The 24,646-nt window shown below is 41.8% G+C and overlaps 1 protein-coding gene across 3 annotated transcripts in view; it reads right to left on the bottom strand.

Moving 5' to 3' along the window:
* The window catches only part of CPNE4 (copine 4), a 595,975-nt gene that overhangs the window by 45,614 nt on the left and 525,715 nt on the right, over positions 1-24,646 (bottom strand). For all 3 annotated transcript variants that reach the window (XM_021071322.1, XM_021071320.1, XM_021071321.1), the window contains 3 exons: positions 9,717-9,815; positions 5,116-5,202; positions 1,874-1,933 (listed from right to left, as the gene is read on the bottom strand). In XM_021071322.1, coding sequence (XP_020926981.1) covers positions 1,874-1,933; positions 5,116-5,202; positions 9,717-9,815 — 246 coding nt within the window. The remainder of the gene's footprint in view (positions 1-1,873; positions 1,934-5,115; positions 5,203-9,716; positions 9,816-24,646) is intronic.

Genomic DNA, 24,646 nt, shown 5'->3' with positions numbered 1-24,646 from the left:
GGGTCAGCAAAAGTGAGGAGGGGAGGCAACCCTCCTGTGTCAGACAGGCCACGAGACTTTGCCTCCCCTCTGTGAGTCAGAGTGTGGAACTGGGAACCCTACGGGGGTCAAACTTCCAGTTTTTAACTGGAGTTGATTCTTTGTAGCCTGACCCCAAGGACAAAGCAAGCCCCTGAATGTTGAATAATTAATTGTTCAAAAGCATGGGATCTATAGACTCTAAAACAGACCCAAATCAATAAAGCTTTTCCTTGAAAACCTATAAATAGTTCCCTGAAATTACTCCTTTGCCTATGATTGAGGACACCAGCTTCTCTGTGACATTGCTGGCTCCTCTGCCTCCATTTCCCAGGACAGCTAGAGTCAGGGGTATGTGCCTACAATGCACACATTTGCTGCCTTCTAAACATGCCAGTGTAGATGGGAGGGTTGGGTAAGTATGTCTTTAGAGAACCTCAAAGAGATGACCAAAATCTATAATTAAGTCCTGCATATGTTCAGGGGCAAATGAACCGTGCCCTACGTTTAGGCGGACATAGGTAGACCCTCTGAGGTTAGGGCAGAGGGCCACCTTATCTTATCCACTCGAACTCCCTTCTAGTCCTTTGGCCACCATTACCCCAGTTCCAGGAATACACTGGTCCTGTCTACTCTCTTGGGCTCAAACCTAGATTAGAAGGGGAAACCCATTTTCCTTGGCTTCTAACATGACTGAGCCCGTCTAGGGAGCTAAGCAGGGGTGAATTTCATAAGTGCACTTCTGGAAGATGAAGGACAAATGCTGCGCAAATTGGATTCCTCTTGTTTACATCCACGTTGCTTCCCCACAGGTTTTAGAAGGGTTATCTCTTGCCATCTGGGTATTCTCTTTGTGGAAATCATGTCTGCCCAAACATGGGAAGATCTTAAATATGAAGCCATTGAAAGCAAACTGTTCCAGGGCAGATGGACCTAAAGCCTTGGCTACCCAGGCACTTTAAAAGGTCCCGTCCACCCACTGAGATACACATTAGGAGTGTGTAAATCTCATGAGCTCACGAACTCCACACAGGAGACATTCCTCAATCCACCTGCTCATTCTGCTTTTCAACCTTAAAAGACCAGTTATCCAATCTTTAGGAATTCACCTTTTTATTGCCTGATGAACCACTTGGATGGCTTATCTTGGCACTGACCACTGGGCATGAAACAAATGCTTATGTTCTTGCCACATGGACACAAGCAAGATGTCTGCATTGGTTCAGTGAGACATCCCGGCATGGCTCACTTCCTTCCCACTCTTCTCATCTGTGATGGGATCTGGAAACCTGCCCCCTGCTCATGCCTCATACAGTGACTAAAAGAATGGAAAGCCTTAGGCTGGTTCCTCAGACCACCTGAGGTTGAATGGCATGAATTTCCTCATAGGATGCTGAAAACCACACTCACTGGGGAAAACAGATGTATGGGCTCATTTAAAAAACATATTACTGTATAATTTTCTTTTGCCTTTTGTCATTTTTTAGGGCCACACCCATGACATATGGAGGTTCCCAGGCTAGGGGTCCAATCGGAGCTGCAGCTGCCAGCCTATGACACAGCCAAAGCAATGTGGGTTCTGAGCCGTGTCTGCAACCTACACCACAGCTTACAGCAACGCCGGATCCTTAACTACTGAGCAAGGCCAGGGATCAAACCCACATCCTCATGGATACCACTGGGTTCGTTAACCACTGAGCCACGACGGAATTCTGATAATGTATGATGTTTTAGCAATGAGACTTGAACAAAGCTGACCCAGGATCTTAAGAGACTTTTGTCTTCTCATGCCCCAAACCCAGCACCATTCCCCAACCTCATTCCCCAAATAGGAACAAACGTAGAAACGACTTACTGTAAACTGGATTTGACAGCCACCCATGATGTAGTCTAGGAAAGAGTGCATCTTGTGGATCTGTGGAGGGTAAAGTGAGGAAACTGTATTAGGAACAGTGGGATCTGTATCCTACAGATTAGAGGCCTAAACCTTGGGGCAGAGAAAGATCTGTGGGAAAAAGATGGGTCAGCTGACTTTGTTCTATGAAAGGAGAGAAAGAAAGCAATGCTGAATTTAGATGGGCATGTGCGGGCTGCAACTGTCCATGCCCTGCTACTCTCTCCTTCGGTTTATGCATGATTTTAATCAGCCTCAACCTTTAGGGTGAGACTAACACTGTGATTTCAGGATCACCACCGGTTTGAAATAAAGTCTTGCATTTGATTTTAGTCTTGCTGCCTGCATCAGTCCCAGTCCTGGTCACGTTCCCAACACCTGAGAAAGTCTACTGCCAGAGGGTTAACATTTATTGAGAACTAACTGTATGTCAGGCAACATCCATTATCTAATTTAATTATTTGAACAAGGCTGTGAAGGTGATGCTAGTATTGTTATTGTGCCCATTTTATAGATGAGGAAACTGAGGCTAAGATCACCTACCTAGATAGTGGAGGTAGGACTCAAATGATGGTGGTCTGACTGCACAGTTCATCCTTTGACTTCTAGGTTGGAAGTAAGCAAGATCTGATCCCTCCTTTCTGCCCAACCACCATCATCTGTGTTGTCACATGCTTTAATGATTTCTAGTCTCAATTTCTGCTTCTTTATGATTCTGCTGCTTGTCTTTTTTTTTTTTTTTTTTTTTTGGCTTTTTAGGGCCACACCTGCAGCATATGGATGTTCCCAGGCTAGGGGTCTAATCAGAGCTATAGCTGCCAGCCTATGCCACAGCCACAGTAACGCCAGATCCAAGACTCGTCTGCGACCTACACCACAGCTCACAGCAACGCCAGATCCTTAACCCACTGAATGAGGACAGGGATTGAACCCGCAATCTCATGGTTCCTAGTCAGATTCGTTTCCACTGCGCCATGGATGGGAACTCCTGTTGCTTGAGTCTTGGTGACATTCATTTATTCACTTACTCAACAAGGAATTCCTGAGCCCCCACTCTGCACTGACGCTAGGGATACAGGGATGAGCAAAACATGGTACCTGAAGTCACGAGCTCACAATCCGGATCCTTTCACCAGGACAACTTCTAGCTGAGCGTTGACCCTCACATCTCTGACTCCATCTGATGCTCAGGGCAGCTTCTCAGAGACTGACACATGAAACCCCATGGTGGTATTTCCAGGTACCACCCTGGGTGGCACCCATCTATGGGCAGACTTGTCTCAGGGCTGATGTTTACTGGGCCCTCTGAAGAGGGCCTGCTCCAGGCTTCCTTATGGCGATGCACTTCCTGGTAGTTGGGATACCCTCCTACTATCCGAATACCAAGAAAAGGAGTTCAACAACCATGGCTTCTGAGTGCCAAACTCTTAGATCAAAACAGTCACCTTACAGAGACAGAGTGTTGAACTGACTCATCTAGATCTTCTTTTTCCTGCTTCTGTGGGCACAGGGGTGGTCACAGGCTTATTCTCAATGTACCAGGATTTGGTCTGTACAGACAGCTAAGATGACCAGAGACAACTGCCTTTGAAAGAAGAGTATGTTATTCTCGGCTTCCCAAGGGACAGGAGGTGTATCCACGTGAGGAAGCACTGGGATCAGTCAGGAGGCAGCAGGGGGAAAGCATGGACATGGGGAAAGCATGGGGAAAGCATGGGCAGAAGCCATATTGTCATTTTTGCAGGAAGGAAGAAGTGAGGCAAGGTACGCAGTTAAGCAGGTTTAGGATTGACTAGTTTGAATAATTTTGGAGACTCTGGGCCATAGGAGTGGACTCTAATAGTTTGAAACCTGGCTCTGGGGTGACATAGGGCAGGGAGCATACTGGCTTGGTGTGTGAGTTCAGGAGAGGAGGCTCCAGGCGAGTGTGCCTGCATGTTAAAGGTAGGCTCCAGGCACACTGATTGCTGTCTCTAGGAATTAGCTAACTCTGGAAGGGCCAGTTCCTCCCTAGTATGCAAAGCCCCAAGACATCAAAGCATTATAAAATATAGAAAAAAAAAGACATTATGAGAACAATGACTCCAGATGGCCAATCATAATGCTCATCCCCTGGTCTGAGTGATTGGTTCAAGGGTTGGGCATGTGACCTAAGCCAGACCCCATCAGTCTTTTCCTCTAGTCTCCTGTCATATAAGGATGTGCCTCTGCAGTTCCTGGCAGCCAGGAAGGCCAACTCTGAGTGAAGGAACATGATATAATATATGAGAGAGAAACTGGATGGCACTTAAGTCCTATATGGTAGAGTCAGATTAAAATCTCAGCTATGAAGTAGTACACAATCTCATTTGAAAGCAGAGATATCAGGGTTGTGATAAGAATAAACACAATGTATTATAGAGATTTTCACATGATAAGGACTCAACCAGTGGCAAAATTATTCTCAGATGTGACTTAAGAGGTTTAATTATTAGCACATGGGACTTTCTGTGAAGATAGGGCACATTTAGGCCCCGGAGTCTTCCCCGTGTGCCTTGGTTTCATGGTGCTCTTTCAGTATGGGGGAGGTGCCATATGTAAAGCACCAAACACTGTGACAGGCACAGAGCACATGCTTTAGAAATGTTGGTTGCCCTCTTTGGGGTTCTCCCTCTGGTGCTGCCCTGGACAGAGAAGAGCCTGACTTGTGACCAGGCCCTTCCTACTCTTGGGGGGCAAGAGGTCCTTGTGGAGGGGATGGTGGCATCGGGCCGCCACAGCTCCAAGACCACCCATGCTTACATTTCTTGTGTACATCCATTAATACATTGACTTTCTGATTTTTTTTTGTCTTTTGTCTTTTTAGGGCCACACCCATAGCATATGGAGGTTCCCAGACCAGGGGTTGAATAGGAGCTGTAGCTGCTGGCCTATGCCACATCTACAGCAACGCGGGATCTGAGCCACGTCTGTAACCTTCACCACAGCTCATGGCAACACTTAACCCACTGAGCAGTGCCAGGGATTGAACCTGTGTCCTCACGCATACTAGTCGGGTTCATTAACCACTGAGCAATGACGGGAACTCCTGACTTTCTGATTTTTATTTAAAAAGAGATCACATCTCCTTGACACTCTCTCCTTATGACTGACCACACAACCTGAAGTCTTCCTCCTAGACAGCCCTAGCTTTACAGAACTGGAAGACAGGGCCACGTGTATACCTTGCACTGATTCAAAATCACAATGCCCGAGTTCTTATAATTCTTCTTCTTGGCTTTGTACTTGGGGTTGATGCACTCCCACTGCACCTGCAACAAGAAAGGTTATAGCATGACTGCCAGCTCAGGCAGAAGTGGAGTCATTCATGAGGGGCCCCTGGGCACGGCTGCCGATGGACCTGAGGGCTGACAAATGGTCTCAAGTGGATACCCTTGCATCTAGAGAGGCAGTAAGGAGGAATGGCAGAGAGGAAGAGTCTGATATCATGCTACCTGGTTTGAATCCTAGCTCCTCCACTTTCCAGCTGTGTGACCTTTGGCAAATGATGTGATTCTTCCAAGCCTTCCATATCTCCTCTGTAAAATGGAGCTTATACTTGTATCTATCTCAGAGGCTTACTGTGGGATCGAATGATCAACCTCTGTAATACATTTAGAACAGTGTCTGGCGCTTATAAATGTTTACAATTAATGCGGCCAAAATCAAGCAACAGAGGGAAGGATTGATTTGGAGACACACATGAGTAACCCAAATGCTGAGTCTTAGTGTCTAGGAATTGACTTAAGAAGTAGGAAAATTGAGGAACACTGAATACTGGCTATAGGAATTTGGTGAGGATAATGATGAGTTGGTGTAGAACTTCCCAGAGAACTAAGACAATGGACTGATACACATCACAACCATGACACAACAGATCTCCAAAGGGGCTTTTGTGAGGGACAGAGTCAGAGCTACAGGAGGGGCTAGGAACTGAGGAGGTAGCTACAAGCTAATGGGTTCTCCAGGCAAAGATATCTCAACCTTTCCAGCCTGCAGATGACTTCAGGGGACAAAGTCAAACACCGAGAGTTGCTGAACACTCCTGCCCACTGGCCTGTGGGAGTGGATGTTTGGATTTCAACTCTGAAGACAAATGTTCACTCCCTGATAATTGGATGTATCTGAAAATGGAGCAATTTCTAAGGCAGATGTGAGTGGGATAGACTGCTACAGCACCAGCCCCGATGAGCCCTTCCCCATTGTCCTCGCTTGTGTAGTCCCCTCTCACAATGACTTTGAGCTTAATCAGGTGATTCATTTTGACCGATGGGATGTTAGCAAAAATGAGATAAGCAGAGGCTTGAAAAATGCCCAGGCAACGGGGCTGACCCTCCTCTTGCTGCTGGATGGTCACCACCATGTGAAAAACCTTAGGCTGGTACCCTGGAGAATGACAGAGCACGTGGAGACATGTCCCAGCCCCCAGCTGCTGCGGCACAAAGGCAGAGGAGTCTCCTTGGCACCATGTGGAGAGAGAGGAGCTGCCCAGATTGTACATCTCCTGTCCTGCCCATAGAGTCACCTCCTAACACCTCCCTGCCACTTTATCTTGTCTCTCTGTAACTGATCATTTACACAGCAGCCAGAGTCATCTTTTTTAAAAAAATTAAAACCATTCATATCATTCTCCAGCCCAGACCCTTTGCAGCATTGTCCAATAGAATTTTCTGCCATGATGGGAATGTACTCTATCTGCACCAACCAATGTGGAAGACATGAGATATACAAGCACTTGATGTGTGTGTGTGAGAGAGAGAGAGGAGAAAGATATGGAGGAATTGAAATTTTGGGTTAACTTAAACTTATTAAACTGAATTTTAAATAGGTTCGTGTATCTAGTGGCTACTATATTGGAGAGCATGGTTTCAGTATGCTCTTAAGACATTTATAAGAAAAGCCAAACTCTTTCCTCTAAGCCATCAGAATCTACTTCTCCTGGCCTCTGCCTCTATCTCTGACCACTTCTCATGCATATGGCTCCCTCACCCTCTATGCTCTGGTTTCTTTCCAGACCCTTAAGCACATCAGCTCTTTACCAATTCACTGCTTTGCAATGCTGTTCCTTCTGCCTGAAATGCTATTTCCTTGCTTGTTATATGGTTGGCTTCACTTCATCCTTAAGGGCCCTCAACTTAAATGTCACCTTTCCAGGTGATCTCTTCTATGTTACACCTTTATAACTAAACTGGCTCAGTTTTCAATAGCATTTGTCACAAAGTATAATTACATTTTTATTTTTTGTTTACTTGACACATATTTATATTTTACTTAGATGTACACATGTGTCACACCTAGAGCCTGGCACTTAGTAAGTGCTTCTCAGTAAATATTAGTAGAATCAATAAGTAATACAACGGTTTCCACAGTGCAAATATGTTAGAATAGGGGCTGAGTGGTTGCACTAAAATCTTTTTGGTGTCTCAGTGATACAGAAAAATACAGTAGCTTATGATCCATTTCCTCAGGGGGACTAAAAGATTTATTTTTATTTGAAAGAGATCCACTACATAGGAAACAAACTTATGGTTATCAAAGGGGAAAGCGGGGGGAGGGGTAAATTAGGAGTTCGGGATTACCATATGCACACTTCTATACATAAAATAGACAATAAAGACCTACTGTATAGCCCAGGGACCTAAAAGAATCTGAAAAAGAAAATAAAGAATACACATATACATATACATATATACATATACACATACATTTATATATAACGGAATCACTTCGTTGTACGCCTGAAAGTAACCCAACCGTACTTCTTTTTTTTAATTTAACTTTATCAGAGTATAGTTGACTTACAATGTTGCATTAGTTTCAGTTTTACAGCAATGTGGATCAGTCGTACATACAAATATACCCATTCTTTTTTCCCAAAAAGGTTATTATGAACCATGAGTAGATTTTCCTGTGCTATTCAGTAGGTTCTTGTTAATTATCTATTTTATACAGTAGAGTGTGTGTATTATCCCCACACTTCCAATTCTTTCTTCCTTCCCATGGTTCCAACCATGCTTCAATAAAAAGATTAATTTCTGTTTGTTGGAAAGCACTAGGCTTTAGCGTGCTTCAATTGTGATGTATGCCATGATCTTACTTTTAATATCCTCCTAGGATTCTAAAGGTGAATAGTTCCCATTTTTATTGGTTTGGCTATTTCTATAAAGGAGAACAAAGGCAAAACTTCATAAAAATCTTTAGAATTCTAGCAGGTGGTATCGATAACTATCATTGATTTATTAGCTCAATGGGGCCTGGTTGTTTAGCTTCAAAGAAGCAAAAATGTTTCTTGCTAAATTCCTAGTTATTTGGGAGTGACTTTATTTATAGTTTAGTGTTGGTTTTAATTGTAGCCCTGAAAGTCTTCATGCCTGCTTGTGGGTGAAGGTCTCTGTGTGTCTGACAATTTTCTTGTAATGCTGGGTATATAACAGTGCATATACAGAAGGTTTTGTGGTAGCGTACAGCCCTTGAGTTTTCAGTTCTCTGGGAAGTATTCGACAAATGGTTTGATTCTAAAGAATGTCAGTTTATTTTCATCCAGTATGTATATCTTGACATATATGAAAGGAGAGACTTGAACAATGAGTTGGGACATCTTCCCTAAGCAGCACTCTGAGCAGGCTAGGCACAGGGTCTTATCTCTAAGGGAAAAGGTCTTTCTCTGCTGTCACTCCTTTATGTTCTATGGTGACAGTGGTTCCCCAGAGTAAGAATGGCAGGTACCTTGATTTGAGTTCCTCCAGACGTTAACCCTGAGGTAAGGACATAAGTTCAAGTAATTCATCTTGAAGGTAGTACCAGGAAGCAACGATAGAAGAGTGGGGAATGGAATAGGGAGGCAGCCGAAAGGGGTTCAGGATCAAGTCCCATACCCCTGCAGGCCACCAGGGCTGATTCCTGCTAGGCAACTCTGGGAAATGGCACAGAGCACACCTCAGAGTTTTGCTTACTGAAGGGCAAAAGAGCTGGGGTATTTATATCCCATCTCTGGATGGCTATCTGTTGAGGGTTAATCCCTGAAATGTGTACATTTCCCCCACCACTTCTAGCCTGTTGTGGTCAGAGAATGCCCTCAGACAGAGAGTCGGGTTCTGCACCTGAAGCTGGGAAGGTGAGCCTTGAACTGGTCAGAGGAGAAGTTACATAGTGAGAGATGTATGTACATATCCATCAAAGTCTGAATGTGCTAGTGTAGTGTTCTTCCTAGCTCTACATTTTCCACAGCCCCGTGGCATTAATCACACATTTAGTCTTTGGACAAATTATTTGATTCCTCCAAGTTTGTATTTTGGGCACCCTATTTTCATATAGTCCCACCATTTCACTCTTACACTCTTGATACCAAGACATAAACCCAAATACCACCACATACCTCATACAGGGATTAAACTGCATCGTACAGAAACATATACCTCCTCTGTATGTCCTCAGATGCACAGAATCCACCAGGTAGTTACCATTATCACCTTCATTTTTTTAGGTGAGAAAACTGAGGCACAGAAAGACTGTCACTTGCCCAAGTCTACAGAGCTACATGATATTAGAAACATTTTCATCTGAGTTATCCATTTTGCAAGTACCATCTTGAGGCAGGGTCCTGTGCAAGGTCATACCAGCTGCTGTGGGCTGGATTAGCACTAGAAAGCTACCTCCATTATCTCCCTCCTTGCCCCACTTAAACATGTTTTAATGTCTCCCCTCTAGACATTCCTATGTAATGGTGCTAAGGATGCACAGCAAGAGATGAGTTTTGGGGAAATGCAACAGCTGGTTTACCACATACCTGTTTCCCTTCCATTGCTCCTCGCATCTCCTTGAATGTTGAGGTGAATTCACCAATAAAGTCATGTTTGCCATTGGAGTCCCAGTCCCATACTATACACTGCAAGAAAAAATAAGCACTTTTAAAAAACTAAGAATGTGTCTGTGGAAAAGGCTAGAGAGGGATTCCTTCAAGATTGTGGGGTAGAATGACTTGAGCTCACCTCCTCTCACAAAAACAACAATTAAAACTAACAGCTGGAAGCTACCAAAAACAGATATTCTACACCCAAAGGCAAAGAAGAAGCCAAACCGAAATGGTGGGAAGTGTGCTTTCATGATATAAACAGTCCCATTCCTGCCAGGTGGGCAAGCCACAAACTGGAAATAACTATAATGCAGAGGCCTTCCCACCAGAGTGAAAGTTCTGAATGCATCAACATTTGTATTATGGGGGTGCCAGAAGAAGAAAGAAAGACAGAGTTAGAGAAAATATTTGAAGAGATAATAGCTGAAAACCTTCCTAAAATGGAAAAGGAAACACTCAAGTCCAGGAAACACAATGAATACCATATAGAATAAACCCAAGGAGGAGCAACCCAAGATACATATTAATCAAACTAACAAAAATTAAAGACAAAGAGAGAACATATGAAAAGCAGTAAGGGAAAAGGAACAAATGACATACAAGATAATCCCATTAGGTTATCAGTTGATTTTTCAGCGAAATTCTGCAGGCTAGAAGGGAGTAGCATGATATACTTAAAGTGATGAAAAGAAAAAAACCTACATCAAGAATACTCTACCCAGCAGGGTTCTCATTCTCTTTGGTAGATCACATTCTGGTCACAAATAAAGCCTCGGTAAATTTAAGAAAACTGAAATCATTTCAAGCATCTTTTCTGACCACAATGTGTTAAGACTAGAAATCAGTGACAAGGAAAAAAAAAGCTGCAAAAAACACAAACTTGTGGAGACTAAATAAAATGCCACTAAACAACAATGGATCACTGAAGGAATTGAAGAGCAAACCAAACACTATCTAGAGAAAAATGAAAATGAAAACATAGTGATACAAAACCTAAGGGATGCACCAAAAGCAGTTCTAAGAGGTAAGTTATAGCAATACAAGCCTACCTCAGGAAACAAGAAAAATCGCAAATAAACAATCTAACTTTACACCTAAAGCAGTGAGAGAAAGAACAAACAAAAAAAATTAGAGGCCATGATCAGTGGTGGACATAGATGTAAAAATCCTCAACAAAATACCAACAAAACAAATCCAGCAATACATTAAAAGATCAGACACCACGATCAACTGGTGATCAAGTAAATCCCAGGGATGCAAGGGTATTTCAATATCCACAAATCAATCAGTGTGATTAATCATGTTAACAAATTGAATAATAAAAACCACATGATAATCTCAATGGTAAAAGCTTTTAACAAAAATCCAACACTCATTTCTGATAAATACCCTCCAGAAAGTGGGCATAAAGGGAACCTATCTCAACATAATAAAGGCTACATATGACAAACCAACAGCTAACATCATTCTCAATGGTGAAAAGCTGGAAGAATTCCAGCTAAGATCAGGAACGAGTAAAGGATGTGCATGCTTATCACTTTTATTCAACACAGTTTTGGAGGTCCTAGCCACAGCAATCAGAGAAATAAAAGAAACAAAAGAATCCAACTTGGAAAGGAAGAAGTAAAACTATCACTGTTTGCAGATGACATGATACTACACCTAGAAAACCCTAAAGACACTACCAGAAAACTATTAGAGCTCATCAATGAATTTGGTAAAGTCGCAGGATATAAAATTAATACACACTCTCCCATTTCTACACACTAACAGCAAAAGAACAGAAAGATAAATTAAGGAAACAATCTCATTGAATTGAAGAGAGTAAGACAGCTATAAATAAACCTACCTAAGGAGGCAAAAGACCTGTACTCTGAAAACTATAAGACACTGATGAAAGACATCAAAGATGATAAAGATGGAAAGATATACCATGCTCTTGGGTTGGAAGAATCAATACTGTCAATATGACTATAATACTCAAATCTACAGATTCAATGCAATCCCTATCAAATTACCAATGCCATTTTCCGGAGAACTAGAACAAAACATTTAAAAATTTGCATGGAAACATAAATGACCCCAAATAGCCAAAGCAACCATGATAAAGAAAAATTGAGCTGGAGGAATCGGGCTCCCTGACTTAAGACTATACTACAAAGCTACAGTCTTCAAAATAGTGTGGCACTGGGACTAAAACAGAAATACAGTTCAATGGAAGAGGATGGGAAGCCCAGAAATAAACTCACACACATATGGTCAACTAATATATGACAAAGGAGGTGAGAATATGCAATGGAGAAAAGACAGTTTCTTCAGTAAGTGGTGCTGGGAAAACTGGGCAGCTACATGCAAAAGAATGAAATTAGAACACTCTCTAACACTGTATACAAAAATAAACTAAAAATGGATTAAAGACTTAAATATAAGACTGTATACTACAAAACTCCTAGAGGAAAACATAAGTTGGCATATATCCATAACAATATATTTTTGGATCCACCTCCAGAGTAATGAAAATAAAAACAAAAATAAAAAAATGGGAGGGAAATTCATAGCAATACATGCCTTCCTCGAAAAAGAAGAAAAGTCTCAAAAGGACAACTTAACCCACACCTAAAAGAATTAGAAAAAGAACAAACAAAAACTAAAGTCAGCGGAAGGAAGGAAATCATAAAGATCAGAGAGGAAATCAATAAAATAGAGATTAAAGAAACCATAGAAGAAATCAATAAAACCAAGAGCTGGTTCTTTTAAAAGACAAACTAAATTGATAAACCTCTGGCTAGACACACTAAGAGGAGAGAAAAAAACCCAAATAAACAAAATCAGAAATGAAAAAGAGGTCACAATAGATATTACAGAAATGCAAAAAACCATGAGAGAATACTATGAACAATTGTATACCAACAAATTTGACAACCTAGAAGAAATGGACAAATTTCTAGAGACTTACAGCCTGCCAAAACTGAATCAAGAAGAAATAGATCAACTGAACAGACTGATCACTAGAAATGAAATTGAATTATGTCAGAAAAACATTCCTAAAATAAAAGTCCAGGACCAGATGGCTTCACAGGTGAATTATACCAAACATACAAAGAGTAATTTGTACCCATCCTCTTTAAACTTTTTCAAAAGGTTTAAGAAGAAGGAACACTCTCAAAGACATTCTATGACACCGCCATCACCCTGATTCCAAAACCAGACAAAATAGCGCCAAAAAAGAAAACTATTGACCAATATCTTTGAAGAATTTAGATGCAAAAATTCTCAACAAAATTTTAGCCATCTGAATCCAACAACATATCAAAAAGATCATAAACCACAACTAGGTGGGATTCATCCCAGGTGCACAAGGATGATTCAACATACATAAATCAATCAATGTCATACACCACATTAACAAAAGAAAAGTCAAAAATCACATGATCATCTCAAGAGATGTAGAAAAAGCATCCGACAGAGTCCAACATCCATTCATGATCAAAACTCTTACCAAAGTGGGTAGAGAGGGAACATTCCTTAACATAATCACAGCCATTTATGACAAACCCACAGCCAATATAATACTCAATGGAGAAAAGCTGAAAGCCTACCCACTAAAATCTGGAACAAGACAAGAATGCCCACTGTCACCACTGTTATTCAACATAGTACTGGAAGTCCTAGCCACAGCAATCAGACAAACAAAGGAAATAAAAGGCATCCAAATTGGAAGGGAAGAGGTAAAATCGTCACTGTATGCAGATGACAGGATACTATATATAGAAAACCCTAAGGACTCAACCCAAAACTACTTGAACTGATCAACAGATTCAGCAAAGTAGCAGGATATAAGATTAACAGTCAGAAATCAGTCACATTTCTGTATACTAAAATGAAATATTAGAAAAGGATTACAAAAATACAATATCTTTAAAAATTGCACCCCCCAAAATATCAAATACCTGGGAATACACCTGGCCAAGGAGGTAAAAGACTTATATGCCAAGAAATATAAAACATTAATCAAGGAAATTAAAGAAGATGAAATGGAAAGATACTCCATGCTCCTGGGTTGGAAAAATTAATGTTGTAAAAATGGCCATACTACCCAAAGCAATCTACAGATTCAATGTAATCCTTATCAGATTACCCATGACATTTTTCACCAAACTAGAACAAACCAAAAATTTATATGGAACCACAAAAAACCAGAATTGCCAAAGCAATTTCAGACTTCAGGCAACATTACAAAGCCACAGTCATCAAGACAGTGTGGTACTGGTACCAAAACAGACAGGTAGACCAATGGAACAGAATAGAGAACCCAGAGAAATAAACCCAGACACCTATGGTCAATTAATCTTTGACAAAGGAGGCAAGAATATAAAATGGGAAAAAGACAGTCTTTTCAGCAAGTATTGCTGGGAAACCTGGACAGCTGCATGCAAATCAATGAAACTAGAACCTCACACCATGCACGGAAGTAATCTCAAAATTATAAGACAAGACTCCATCGAACTCCTGGATGAGAACATAGGCAAAACATTCTCTGACATCAACCTTACAAAGGTTTTCTCAGGTCATTCTCCCAAAGCAACAGCAATAAGAGCAATAATAAACCAGTGGGACCTAATCAAACTGACAAGATTTTACATAGCAAAGGAAACCAAAAAGAAACCAAAAAGACAACTTACAGAATGGGATAAAATAGTTTCAAATGATGCAACTGACAAGGACTTAATCTCTAGAATATAAAAACAACTGATACACTTCAACAGCAAAAAAGCCAAAAACCCAATGGAAAAATGGGCAGAAGACCTGAATAGACATTTCTCCAAAGAAGATATATAGATGGCTAACAAGCACATGAAACAATGCTCAACATCCCTGATTATTAGAGAAATGCAAATCAAAATTATCACAAGATACCACCTCACACCAGTCAGAATGGCCATCATTAATTAGTCCACAAATAAAAAATGCTGGAGGGGGTATGGAGAAAGGGAATCCCTCTTGCACTGTTGGTGGGAATGTAAGCTGGTACAACCACTATGGAGATCAGTATGGAGATACCTTAGAACTACCATATGACCCAGCAATCCCACTCTTGGGCATATATCTGTACAAAACTTTTCTTAAAAATGACACATGCACCCACATGTTCATTGCAGTTCTACTCACAATAGCCAAGACATGGAAACAACCCAAATGTCCATCGACAGACGATTGGATTAGGAAGATGTATATATATACACAATGGAATACTATTCAGCCATGAAAAAGAACAAAATAATGCCATTTGCAGCAACATGGATGGAACTAGAGACTCTCCTCTGAGTGAAGTAAGTCAGAAAGAGAAAGTCAATACCATATGATATCACTTATATCTGGAATCTAATATACGGCACAAAGGAACCTTTCCTCAGAAAAGAAATCATGACTTGGAGAATAGACTTGTGGTTGCTGAGGGTGGGGGAGGGGGAAAGAGTAGGTGGGGGAGGGGGAAAGAGGGTGGATTGGGAGCTTGGGGTTAATAAATGCAAACTATTGCCTTTGGAATGGATTAGCAATGAGATCTTGCACTGAGAACTATGTCTATCACTTATAGTGGAGCATGATAATGGGAGAAAAAGAATGTTTACATGTGTGTGTAACTGTCACCATGCTGTACTGTAGAAAAAAATTGTATTGGGGAAATAACAATAAAAAAATTAAAAACATATGGAAGAGAACAAGAAGTGAGATCTTTAATTTTTAACCTACATGAAAAAACGGGTGAAAACTGGTCCTAAGTGAGTCATACTGCTAAAAAGCAGGCATCAATCACATGTAAAGGTAGGACGGATCACGTCCAACAACAGGGTTCTATCTGACATAGGACTGTCAGGCTAACTTCTGGTTTCACTAGGAACACTCTGCCCAGTAACTAGATTGAAACAGTATCCACCCATCTGCTTGGTTACATGTCAGATGAAGAGAGAGCCCCCCTCCCATTTTTTCCAGGGTAGAGTTTGGGCTAGGGTCTCAGGAACTCAGATCACTTCTACATCTTAAACCAGGGATTTGTATCCAGGAAGCCCCAGACCTCCGATAAGAGAAGAAAGAAAAGGAAATTTTACTCAGAGGTTTTCTATGGAAATTGGGGTTCAAAGGCAGATTGGTTCTTTCTTGGAATGAAAACTTCACTGGCCAGTCCTGGCTTATAAACCTGGCTTGTAAATCTATTTTCTGATCCTGTGGGATGCTGCATGGACCTACAATGAAAATGTTCAAAATGAAACATAGGTCCCTCCCCAAATTTATTCTTACTCATTTATTTTCTGTCACAGTGTGTTGTATCCACAGTCATCCAGCTGAAAACATCTCTCGGGATGTGCACCTTGAATGTCACACTGTTGAACACCTGTCCACTGATCTCAGTTACTTACACAGGTGTTTTTCTATTTGCCAGCCTTTCCTTATTGACCATGACACTCACACAGTCATTACCCAGAGCCAGAAGCAAAAGAAAGCTTGCCTGGCCTGGAGACAGAAAGAGAAGGAAGGGTGCTCCAGAGGCTGCGCCTCTCAGGCTCCGCCTCTCAGGCTTCTAGCTGTGCCCAGGAGTGAACACAGCCCTGGGACATCTGAGTCTGCCACTCGGATACTCATTCTTCTGTCTTGGGAAGGAAGGGATAAAAAGGCAAAGGGGCAGAAACAAATAAGAGAAAAGAAGAGGAAGCAGCCTTTTAAACACTCCTTTGTGTTTTACTATGTTTCTTTTCAACTCTTCCTGCCTCCAGAGCCAGAGCAGGATATAGAAAAAGCAAGAGAGAATGTTTGCAGTACTTTGGTTTGTCACCACATCTCACGCAAAATCACCAATCATTCATGGGCCCTCTTTTAGATTTTCCGTCATGCTGCAGCTAGTTACTGCCCTCCTCCCACCCGCCACCAGAACGGTCCAGACGATTGCTCTTTCTGGGCATAATTCCCCTGGGCTGGCGAATGAGTCAGGCTCCCCAGGGCTCCAGATCTGACCCCCTGAGGCAGGCACTGTTGCTAAAATGTGCTCTGCTTCTTCAACTGATGGTATTTCTCCTCATGGCAGTTGCAGAATTCTGTTTTGGCCTTTCTCAGAAGGGATCCCAAAGGAAGGATGATACAGCGAGGCAGAAAAATAAAAACACCGTCTTCCCCTTTCTGTCTGCTATGAAGCTGGCTTATGACAGCTCTGAGGCAACTGACAGAGGAACACATCCTAGTGAAAGTAAACAGATCAACTGCCCTGCAGAAAGGCTGACACAGCAGCAGGGTTCTTGGTGTGAATCAGTAAGGAAGCCTTGACAGATCAGCCAGAAAACAGCAGCTCACAACCATCTACAAGCCAGGAGGCCTTCAGTTCTAACAGCTCACAGTGGAGTTTAGGTATATCATCTTAAAACGTCTAAGCTCGACAGATGGTCTTGTCACCTCCCTCATTTTACAGAGAAGGAAATTAATGGAAGAGAAGTGACTCCTCTGAGTTCACTCAGTGAGGGACTGTGACTAAGATCCAGGTTTTTCTGCCTACCTAATCTCACCACCACCACCAAACAGAAAGTTATAGTAATTACAACATATGTAGTGCTTACTATGTTCTGAAAACCACATATATAAGTTCCCTTAATCTCCAGAACAGTTTATCATTTTGCTCATTTTACAGGTGTGGACACCAAGGCACAGAGAGAAGTCAGGGTCCCAAGAGCACATAGCTAACAATAGGTAATCTTCGACTTCTAAGAAGTTAAACTTCATAGCCTGTCCTAACTGACCATCTCTTATGAACTCAGGCCATTTGTGTTTATGGCTTTTAATCTTATACAATAACCTTAAAGTGAAAATGTTATTATTACCATTTACAGGTATTAGTCACCAGCTTAAGAGAGGTTAATTGACTTAACTAAACATCTAGAAAATGACAAAGACGGTGCCATAGCTGATATGTTTTCTGTTACGCCTCTATTAAGAACTTGCCTTGCAAGTGGGAATTCAGAATCAAGGTCTCCTTAGACTTCGCTATGTAAAAAGCACCATTCTTTGCTTGAAACTCTAAACTACTGGGATCTCTGAGGCTCAATGGATCTACCAAGCAACATGGAGAAGCTGCTCATTATTTTAACATTGTACCTGGTCATTTGTCCAGGCAAAGTAGGATTCACTGTCCAGTTTCTCTTGGCTCGCTTACACCATTTCTGAAAGTTTCCATTGCAATTTGATGTCTATTTTAATGCATCTCCAGCAATATGGTCACCACTGGTCTGTATCCACTACTAGAAGGAAAGTTCGAGTATGGAACTTTTTATCATGGTTTAGCTTAGTTCTTGGGCACAAGTAAGAACTCATAAATATCTGATGAGTTCATGAAAAAGGTATTTCTCCTTAAGTGAGTGTGTGGCAGTTCTCAGATTGGCCCTGTTTCCACACTGCAAAGTAAAGGGAGGGTACCACAATCAACTGGTTAGTTTAGGAGACAACCAGACTGGGTGATATGCTTTGGTGGTGATTGACATGAGTTTAGGCAGAGTTGTCCACATGGGATTCAGGACACGAGTTGATGAGTTCTGTGCTTGCTCTGCAGATAGAGCTGTTGAGACCTTGGGGAGGCTTCTCAGTATTTATGTGCCTCAGTTTCCTTCTCTATGAAATGGCTGTCTGGGGAAGGAGATGTGGTGTGAATGCCCTCTGAGGTCCTTTCCAGATCTGGAATCCCCTAGTTATACAGCATGGCATCTTTATTCCTTTGCGAACTTTCTGTTCTAAAGTCTGAGATAACCATATTAAAGTCATAAAATTCTCATTAACTATCAGTAGCTGAGGAATGTAACAATACTCCTTTTGTTTTCTTTTGTGAAGTATCTTTTTGCCCCTTGGACACATTTTCTTAGGGTGATTTTCACAAGGGCACCTTGAGATGGAGGGTCTGTTCTCACAGATGACAATACTAAAATTCAAGAAAGCAACTGAAGGTGACTTATTTCCCAGCACAGAGCTAGCAAGAGTGGAATTAGACTGTGAACTTGCCTTTATTTCTCCACATCCAGGGCCCTTTTCATTAGACCACAGAGCTTCATAACATACTCGTGCCAGGTACCTTTTCAATGGTAGGCTTCGCCCCTACCCTTTTTCCTTTTTAAAATAACGAACTAAATCATGGACATCTGACCTATCCCAGGGAAAAATATACTTATATACATTTTTAATCCTCTCTTTGATAATAGGCACTCTAAAATTGCCCAGAATGATTAATCCAGGAGGGCCTTACTGGGCTCATTTAAAGGTAGAATTTTAAACTGAGACCATTAAAATTAAATGCTAATGGAATCAGCAGTGCAGGAACCCAACTGTGTTCTCATATCACTTAATCTAGACCAGTCTTCTAACTGCAGCTTTTGGGAAATCAGGCAATGTTCTATCATTTTAAGGAGTTTTAGGCAAATATAACAATTGTTTTTCAGGAGAGCTATGATTAGGGATTTTGCAAAATTTCATTCATAATTTAGTACTTGGAATGGCTTCCTTTTTGTAAAAATTCAGTGACAACACAAAATTAGTGGTTTATAGAGGACTAAACATCTGTGAAAAGAATATCAAATGTGTATTTGCTTATTTGATTGTTGTGACTTGGGCACAGACAGATCTTGGCTGGGCATGGGAAGAGTGTCCAAGCCCCTTTGGTTATTTTCTCATCACTTGATTGCTTCTGCTCACTGCAGACCTGGCAAACTTTCTGACATCAACTCAGCTGCTAGGATAGGAGTTAAAAGTAGCTCCCTTCATTGTGGTATATACATACAATGGAATACTACTCAGCCATAAAAAAGAATGAAATAATGCCATTTGCAGCAACATGGGTGGACCCAGAGATTATCATACTAAGTGAAGTAAGTCAGACAGTGAAACACAAACATCATATGATATCACATAAATGTGCAATCTAAAAAAAAAGATACAAACAACTTATTATAAAACAGAAACAGGCCCACAGATACAGAAAACAAACTTAAGGTTACCAAAGGGGAAGGGGAGGGATAAGTTAGGAGTTTGGGATTAATATGCATACATTACTATATATAAAATAGCCACTAAGGACCTACTGTATAGCACAGGGAACTATATTCAATATCTTATAATAACCTATAAGGGGAAAGAATTTGAAAAAGAATGGATATATGTATATGTATAACTGAATCACTGTGCTATATACCTGAAACTAGCACAACATTGTAAATCAACTACATTCCAATTAAAAAAATAGCCCCCCCCCAGCTGTAACATGAACCCTCTGATTTGAACTTCTGAGTTTGGCAGGGCAGGATTTGACATGAAGACAGAAACCTTCACAGTAGAGCAGAGATGAAGCTGGACTCTGTGAGATAAGCATATGCAGCATCTAGATGGAGGGGAGGGTTTCTCAAATAACCATTATGTAAGTGCAGCCCCAGAAAGGACAGGCAGGGCTGCGGCCTCAGCCATGTGCATCTCTGGCAGTCAACTTTGCTCAGCTGGTGGGCAGGACAAGCAGACATTTGTCTGATGAGAGCCTGAGTATCTTCTGGGAACTCAACTTAAGGTGAAGAGAGAGGACAAGATGGGCCCAGGAAAAAAGAACTGGATTTTAGAGGAGTTTGGGCGAGACTGGGTAGCGTTTGGTGACAATCACTCAGGATTTTCCACACGTCTAGCCCCCGTGCATTTGTGTCTGAGTTCTGAGGAAGGGGCGGTGAGTAGAAAGGAAGCTCAAAAGAGGAGTTTTTACAAACTAGCAAGGTGTTATGTAGGTCAGGAGAACAGAGGGTGTGGTTTTGATGTACTGAGAAGCCTAGGTTTGGGCATTCCGAGGGCTCAGTGCGTCTCCATGCAGGGGAAGTGAGTGTTGCTGGGGACTGAGGGTAGAGGGATGGCAGGGATGGCAGCAGCAGGGATGTCCCACAGCTTAGAGGACCCAGTCTGGACATCCACACACTCAGACATATACGCATCAAAGTGGCAGCAGCAGCAGAAAGAAAATGGTGCTGAAATCTTTGGCATCTGTGGAAGATGACTCCCTTTGGCCTGGGGTTCATGTGAGCTTCTAACACATGAGAATGGAGAAGGGCTTTCATCAGGCTGCAGGGGAGGCAGAAGCAGGAGGTAATGCATTGAAGGAGGGTGGGCTGTGGCCCACACAAGAAGGAACTGAAACGACGTGGGGTGGGAATGTGCAAGACTTTGCTTGAAATTTTCAAATAAATAACTGAAGGGCAAACATTAGAGGGTAAGGGAGGTCAGAGGTCCTGCCTTAGATGATGATGCAAGACCAAGGGAAATGTAGGCTCTACTCCCTGTGTTTATTTTGGAAACTACACTAAATATCAGGCACAACAACAGGTCTTAATTCCAGGTGCAGACCCTTTACATACATCTTTGCACAGTCACCTACCACCTGTTTTCCCTGTCAGACCTGCCCTCACTTGCTGATGCCACCTCAAGAAGAAACACAAGTGTCTGGGACTTGCAGTGCAGAAGCAGTTGGGTGGGGGGGGGACTCTGTTCTCATCCTGGAGATGTACCACCAACCTCATCTGCACCCTATGTCCAGACCGATGGGGCTTCCTCTAATCTTGAAACTCAGATTGCCCAATGGAGAAGCATCCAAAGCACGAGTTCTCCTTGCATACCTGGGTCAGCTCTATTGGCCTCTGTCTGCTCCTTACGTCTTAATCTTCAGGATCTAGACTCTATTGCTGTTGACTTCACTGCCTTTCTTCTAAATCTGCTCTGGATTTACACCTTGCATTTGTTTCACTACCTTTCCACAAAAGGGGCACAGCTTCCTTTTCCAAAATTAGAGTTGGTTAAAGATGTAGGTGCTTCCAGGAGAGGAAACACCTGACCTTGGAAGGAACCTGCTAGTGGTGTGATAAGGGTGGATATAGCAGCACTCTGGAGTCATTCAGAATTTGATTCCAATCTCCTCAATTTCCCAGACAACTGGATAATCATGTCCAAATTATGCTGACTTTCTCTACCCAGTTTATTCATCACTAAGGTAGGGATGATAATTCCTCTCCACTCTCTAGGTTACTGCAAGGATTTATTCAATGCCTTTATGTTATTTATTACCTACCATAGACTAGGAATCATGCTGACAATGGGGAAAAGAAATGAAGGACTTAGCTCCTGCCACCAAGATGCTGATGATGTCGTGCAGGAAATGGACACACAAACCAACAGAGGACTGTGATGCAGGGTGGAATTGGTGGAAGTGGCAGAAATGGAGGGTTGTACCAAGGGCTGTCTAGGCATCTTCACTGAGGACAGTCAGAAAATTCTCCTGAGAGAAAACAAGCAAAGTCCCTGGTGAATGGTATATGCAAGTATGAGAGATCTTTATCTCATTCACACAGAGAAACCAAACGTCATCAGACATTTCTCTGAGCACAAAGTAAGGTCAGATAGAGCAGAAGAGTATTCTGGGTGCCTGAAGGTAGCACTGGAGAATACTGAGGTACTTTCTTTTCCCTCTTGCTTATATTTGAGGCTGCATAGAATAGGAACGTAATTTGGAATGTTAAGTTGAGTTCCTTCTCTCCCCTCACATTACATGCCCCAGAGCCAGTGTGAGCATCTCAGAGCATGTCTCTGCAGGACCTTGTGCTATGCCACAATGAGCATCCTGGGACATGGGTCCTGGTGTGGCCTTTGATGTTAAATAGCTCTGTCCCACTGTCCTCATCAGCAGAATGACTGGTTTGCATTGGACGAATAGTGATAAAAATTTTTTATGCCTAGGGATTTCATATGTTGAAGGAGAGCTTATGAAATTTCAGATTCCTGGGCTTTGCCATCAGAAATTCTGATTCATTTTTCTGGGGAAAGGGCCCAAGAATTTGACATAGAAGAGAACTAGCCAGTTTGGATGCATGTGGTCTCTGGACACATGGAGAAACACTGGACAGAAAATTTAGGAGTCCATGGTTTGTGACAACAGTGGAATAATTACAGTTATAGCCTGGCTTCATACTATGTTCTTCAATCCAATGAGAAACCTGACCACAGGCAGAAAAGAATATTCAAGGGCCATCCCAGCACCTTCAAGATCATTCAATGCAGCACTGCTTTAAGTAGGCAGGTAGAATCCTAAAATGTTGTGCTCACCTGTGTTGGACAGAGAGATGCCCAGGAGGGAAGGGCGGTGTGGATGTTGGCTTTATCTTGCCAGTTCACACAGCTCTCCTGGACTGCAGCCAAGCCTGGAGACATTCCACAGTGAAGTGTGTCACTCTTGGAAACTGTTGGAAATGTATGGCTTTGGGAGGCTTAGTTAGTTCTGATAAGCTTCAGAGCTTCCTAAGGGCTTGCCCAAAACTTTTTAACTTCACACCTCATTAGTCTTCAGGAAGACTGAAAGCCCCATGTTCGTGTAGACAGAGTGGAGGGGCTGCCTCTGACAGTGACTTATGCCCCAAGCTTTTAACAGAAGCTCCAGCTCCATGACCAGTTACTCTGTGTTTGTTCAACCTGTACTACTCAACCTCCATATATACAGGTGTTGGATCTTTCTGAGAAGCTGATATTTAATCTGATGAGTGGCTGAACTCATCAGATGAGTTCAGATGATTGATGAGAGGTTGAAGTCAGGAAACATCCTTAGGTGAACTGCAAATATGGATACAATCCTTACTCAATGCACAGATATTCCATAATACAAGGAAGTCCAGTAGGTTTCTGGAGCATGATGCGTATTATTCTGAATATCTGACAAAGCACTGCTATCCTCGAGGAGTTCTGAAATTATAAGAGTCTCTCTCTCTCTTTGGTCCCTTTGCCTCTTACCTATGCTCCACCTTTCTACATAGTTCTTAAGACCTATGTTGGATGAGTCTGATTCTATAACAGGAGGTAGAAAAAGCAACTGTGGATTTTATTTTTCCTCTTTGATGGCTTTCTTTCATTCATTATCAAACCTTTATCAACCACCTCCATTGTGTCAGAAGAAAGACAGATGTATTAATCTCCTCCCATATAAAGCTTGCAGTCTAGAGGTGAAAACAGACATTAGTCACATATAGAAAAAAGATGTAAAATTAAAGTGGGTACATAATAGGGTTTCAGAAAGTGTTGGTTAGATAAATAAATGAGGAATGATCCCAACATGTGAATGAGATCTTTTATGTAAGGATCCTGGAACACTTCTCACAAATGCTGAGTAATAATTACCTCCAAATGTTCTGGGGATCTGCAGGAACTGGTACAAAAAGCCCTCCCCTCTTTCCTCTGAAATTCAGATTAGGTATATAATCTGTATCTCATAACATTAACCTCAGAGTTTTAAGACAGAAAAGCCATCCCAGGGCTCCAGAGTTGGCTAGTGTATCCACAATATGTGCTGTGTTAGATTCTCTAACTCTATTGAAAAAGCCCAAATTCCAGTTGAATGATGACCCTTGAGATCCTTGGGCTGACTGGATAGGGGTGGTATGTGCAACGTAGGTTTTAAGTCCTGCAGGTCAGAGGTCACAACTCCCCAATTTTCCTTGTAAAATGCCCTGTATGAGTGACGCCTAATAAATACATATTTTCCTATATTTATCTGTTTTAAATACAATTAGCACTTGAGTTATTTCTGTGGGCCAGGTACTCATTGGCCAAGTCCTCTAAGTACACCTCATTTAATCCTCGCAACAAACAAATTATTATGTTGATAACATTTTGAGGGAAATTGAAGCCTAGCGAAATAAGATAACTTTCTTAAAGTTTCTTAGCTAGAAAATGGTACAGGTGGGATTTGAATATTGGTCTCTTGGGAAAGAGCCCACACTTTTCCATACACCACATTGCATTTTTAATTCATCATTGAATGAATATTTATTACA

The sequence above is a fragment of the Sus scrofa genome, chromosome 13, assembly GCF_000003025.6.
Source record: "Sus scrofa isolate TJ Tabasco breed Duroc chromosome 13, Sscrofa11.1, whole genome shotgun sequence".
Classification (NCBI taxonomy): Eukaryota; Metazoa; Chordata; class Mammalia; order Artiodactyla; family Suidae; genus Sus; species Sus scrofa.
This window is presented reverse-complemented; position numbering and strand designations above follow the sequence as displayed.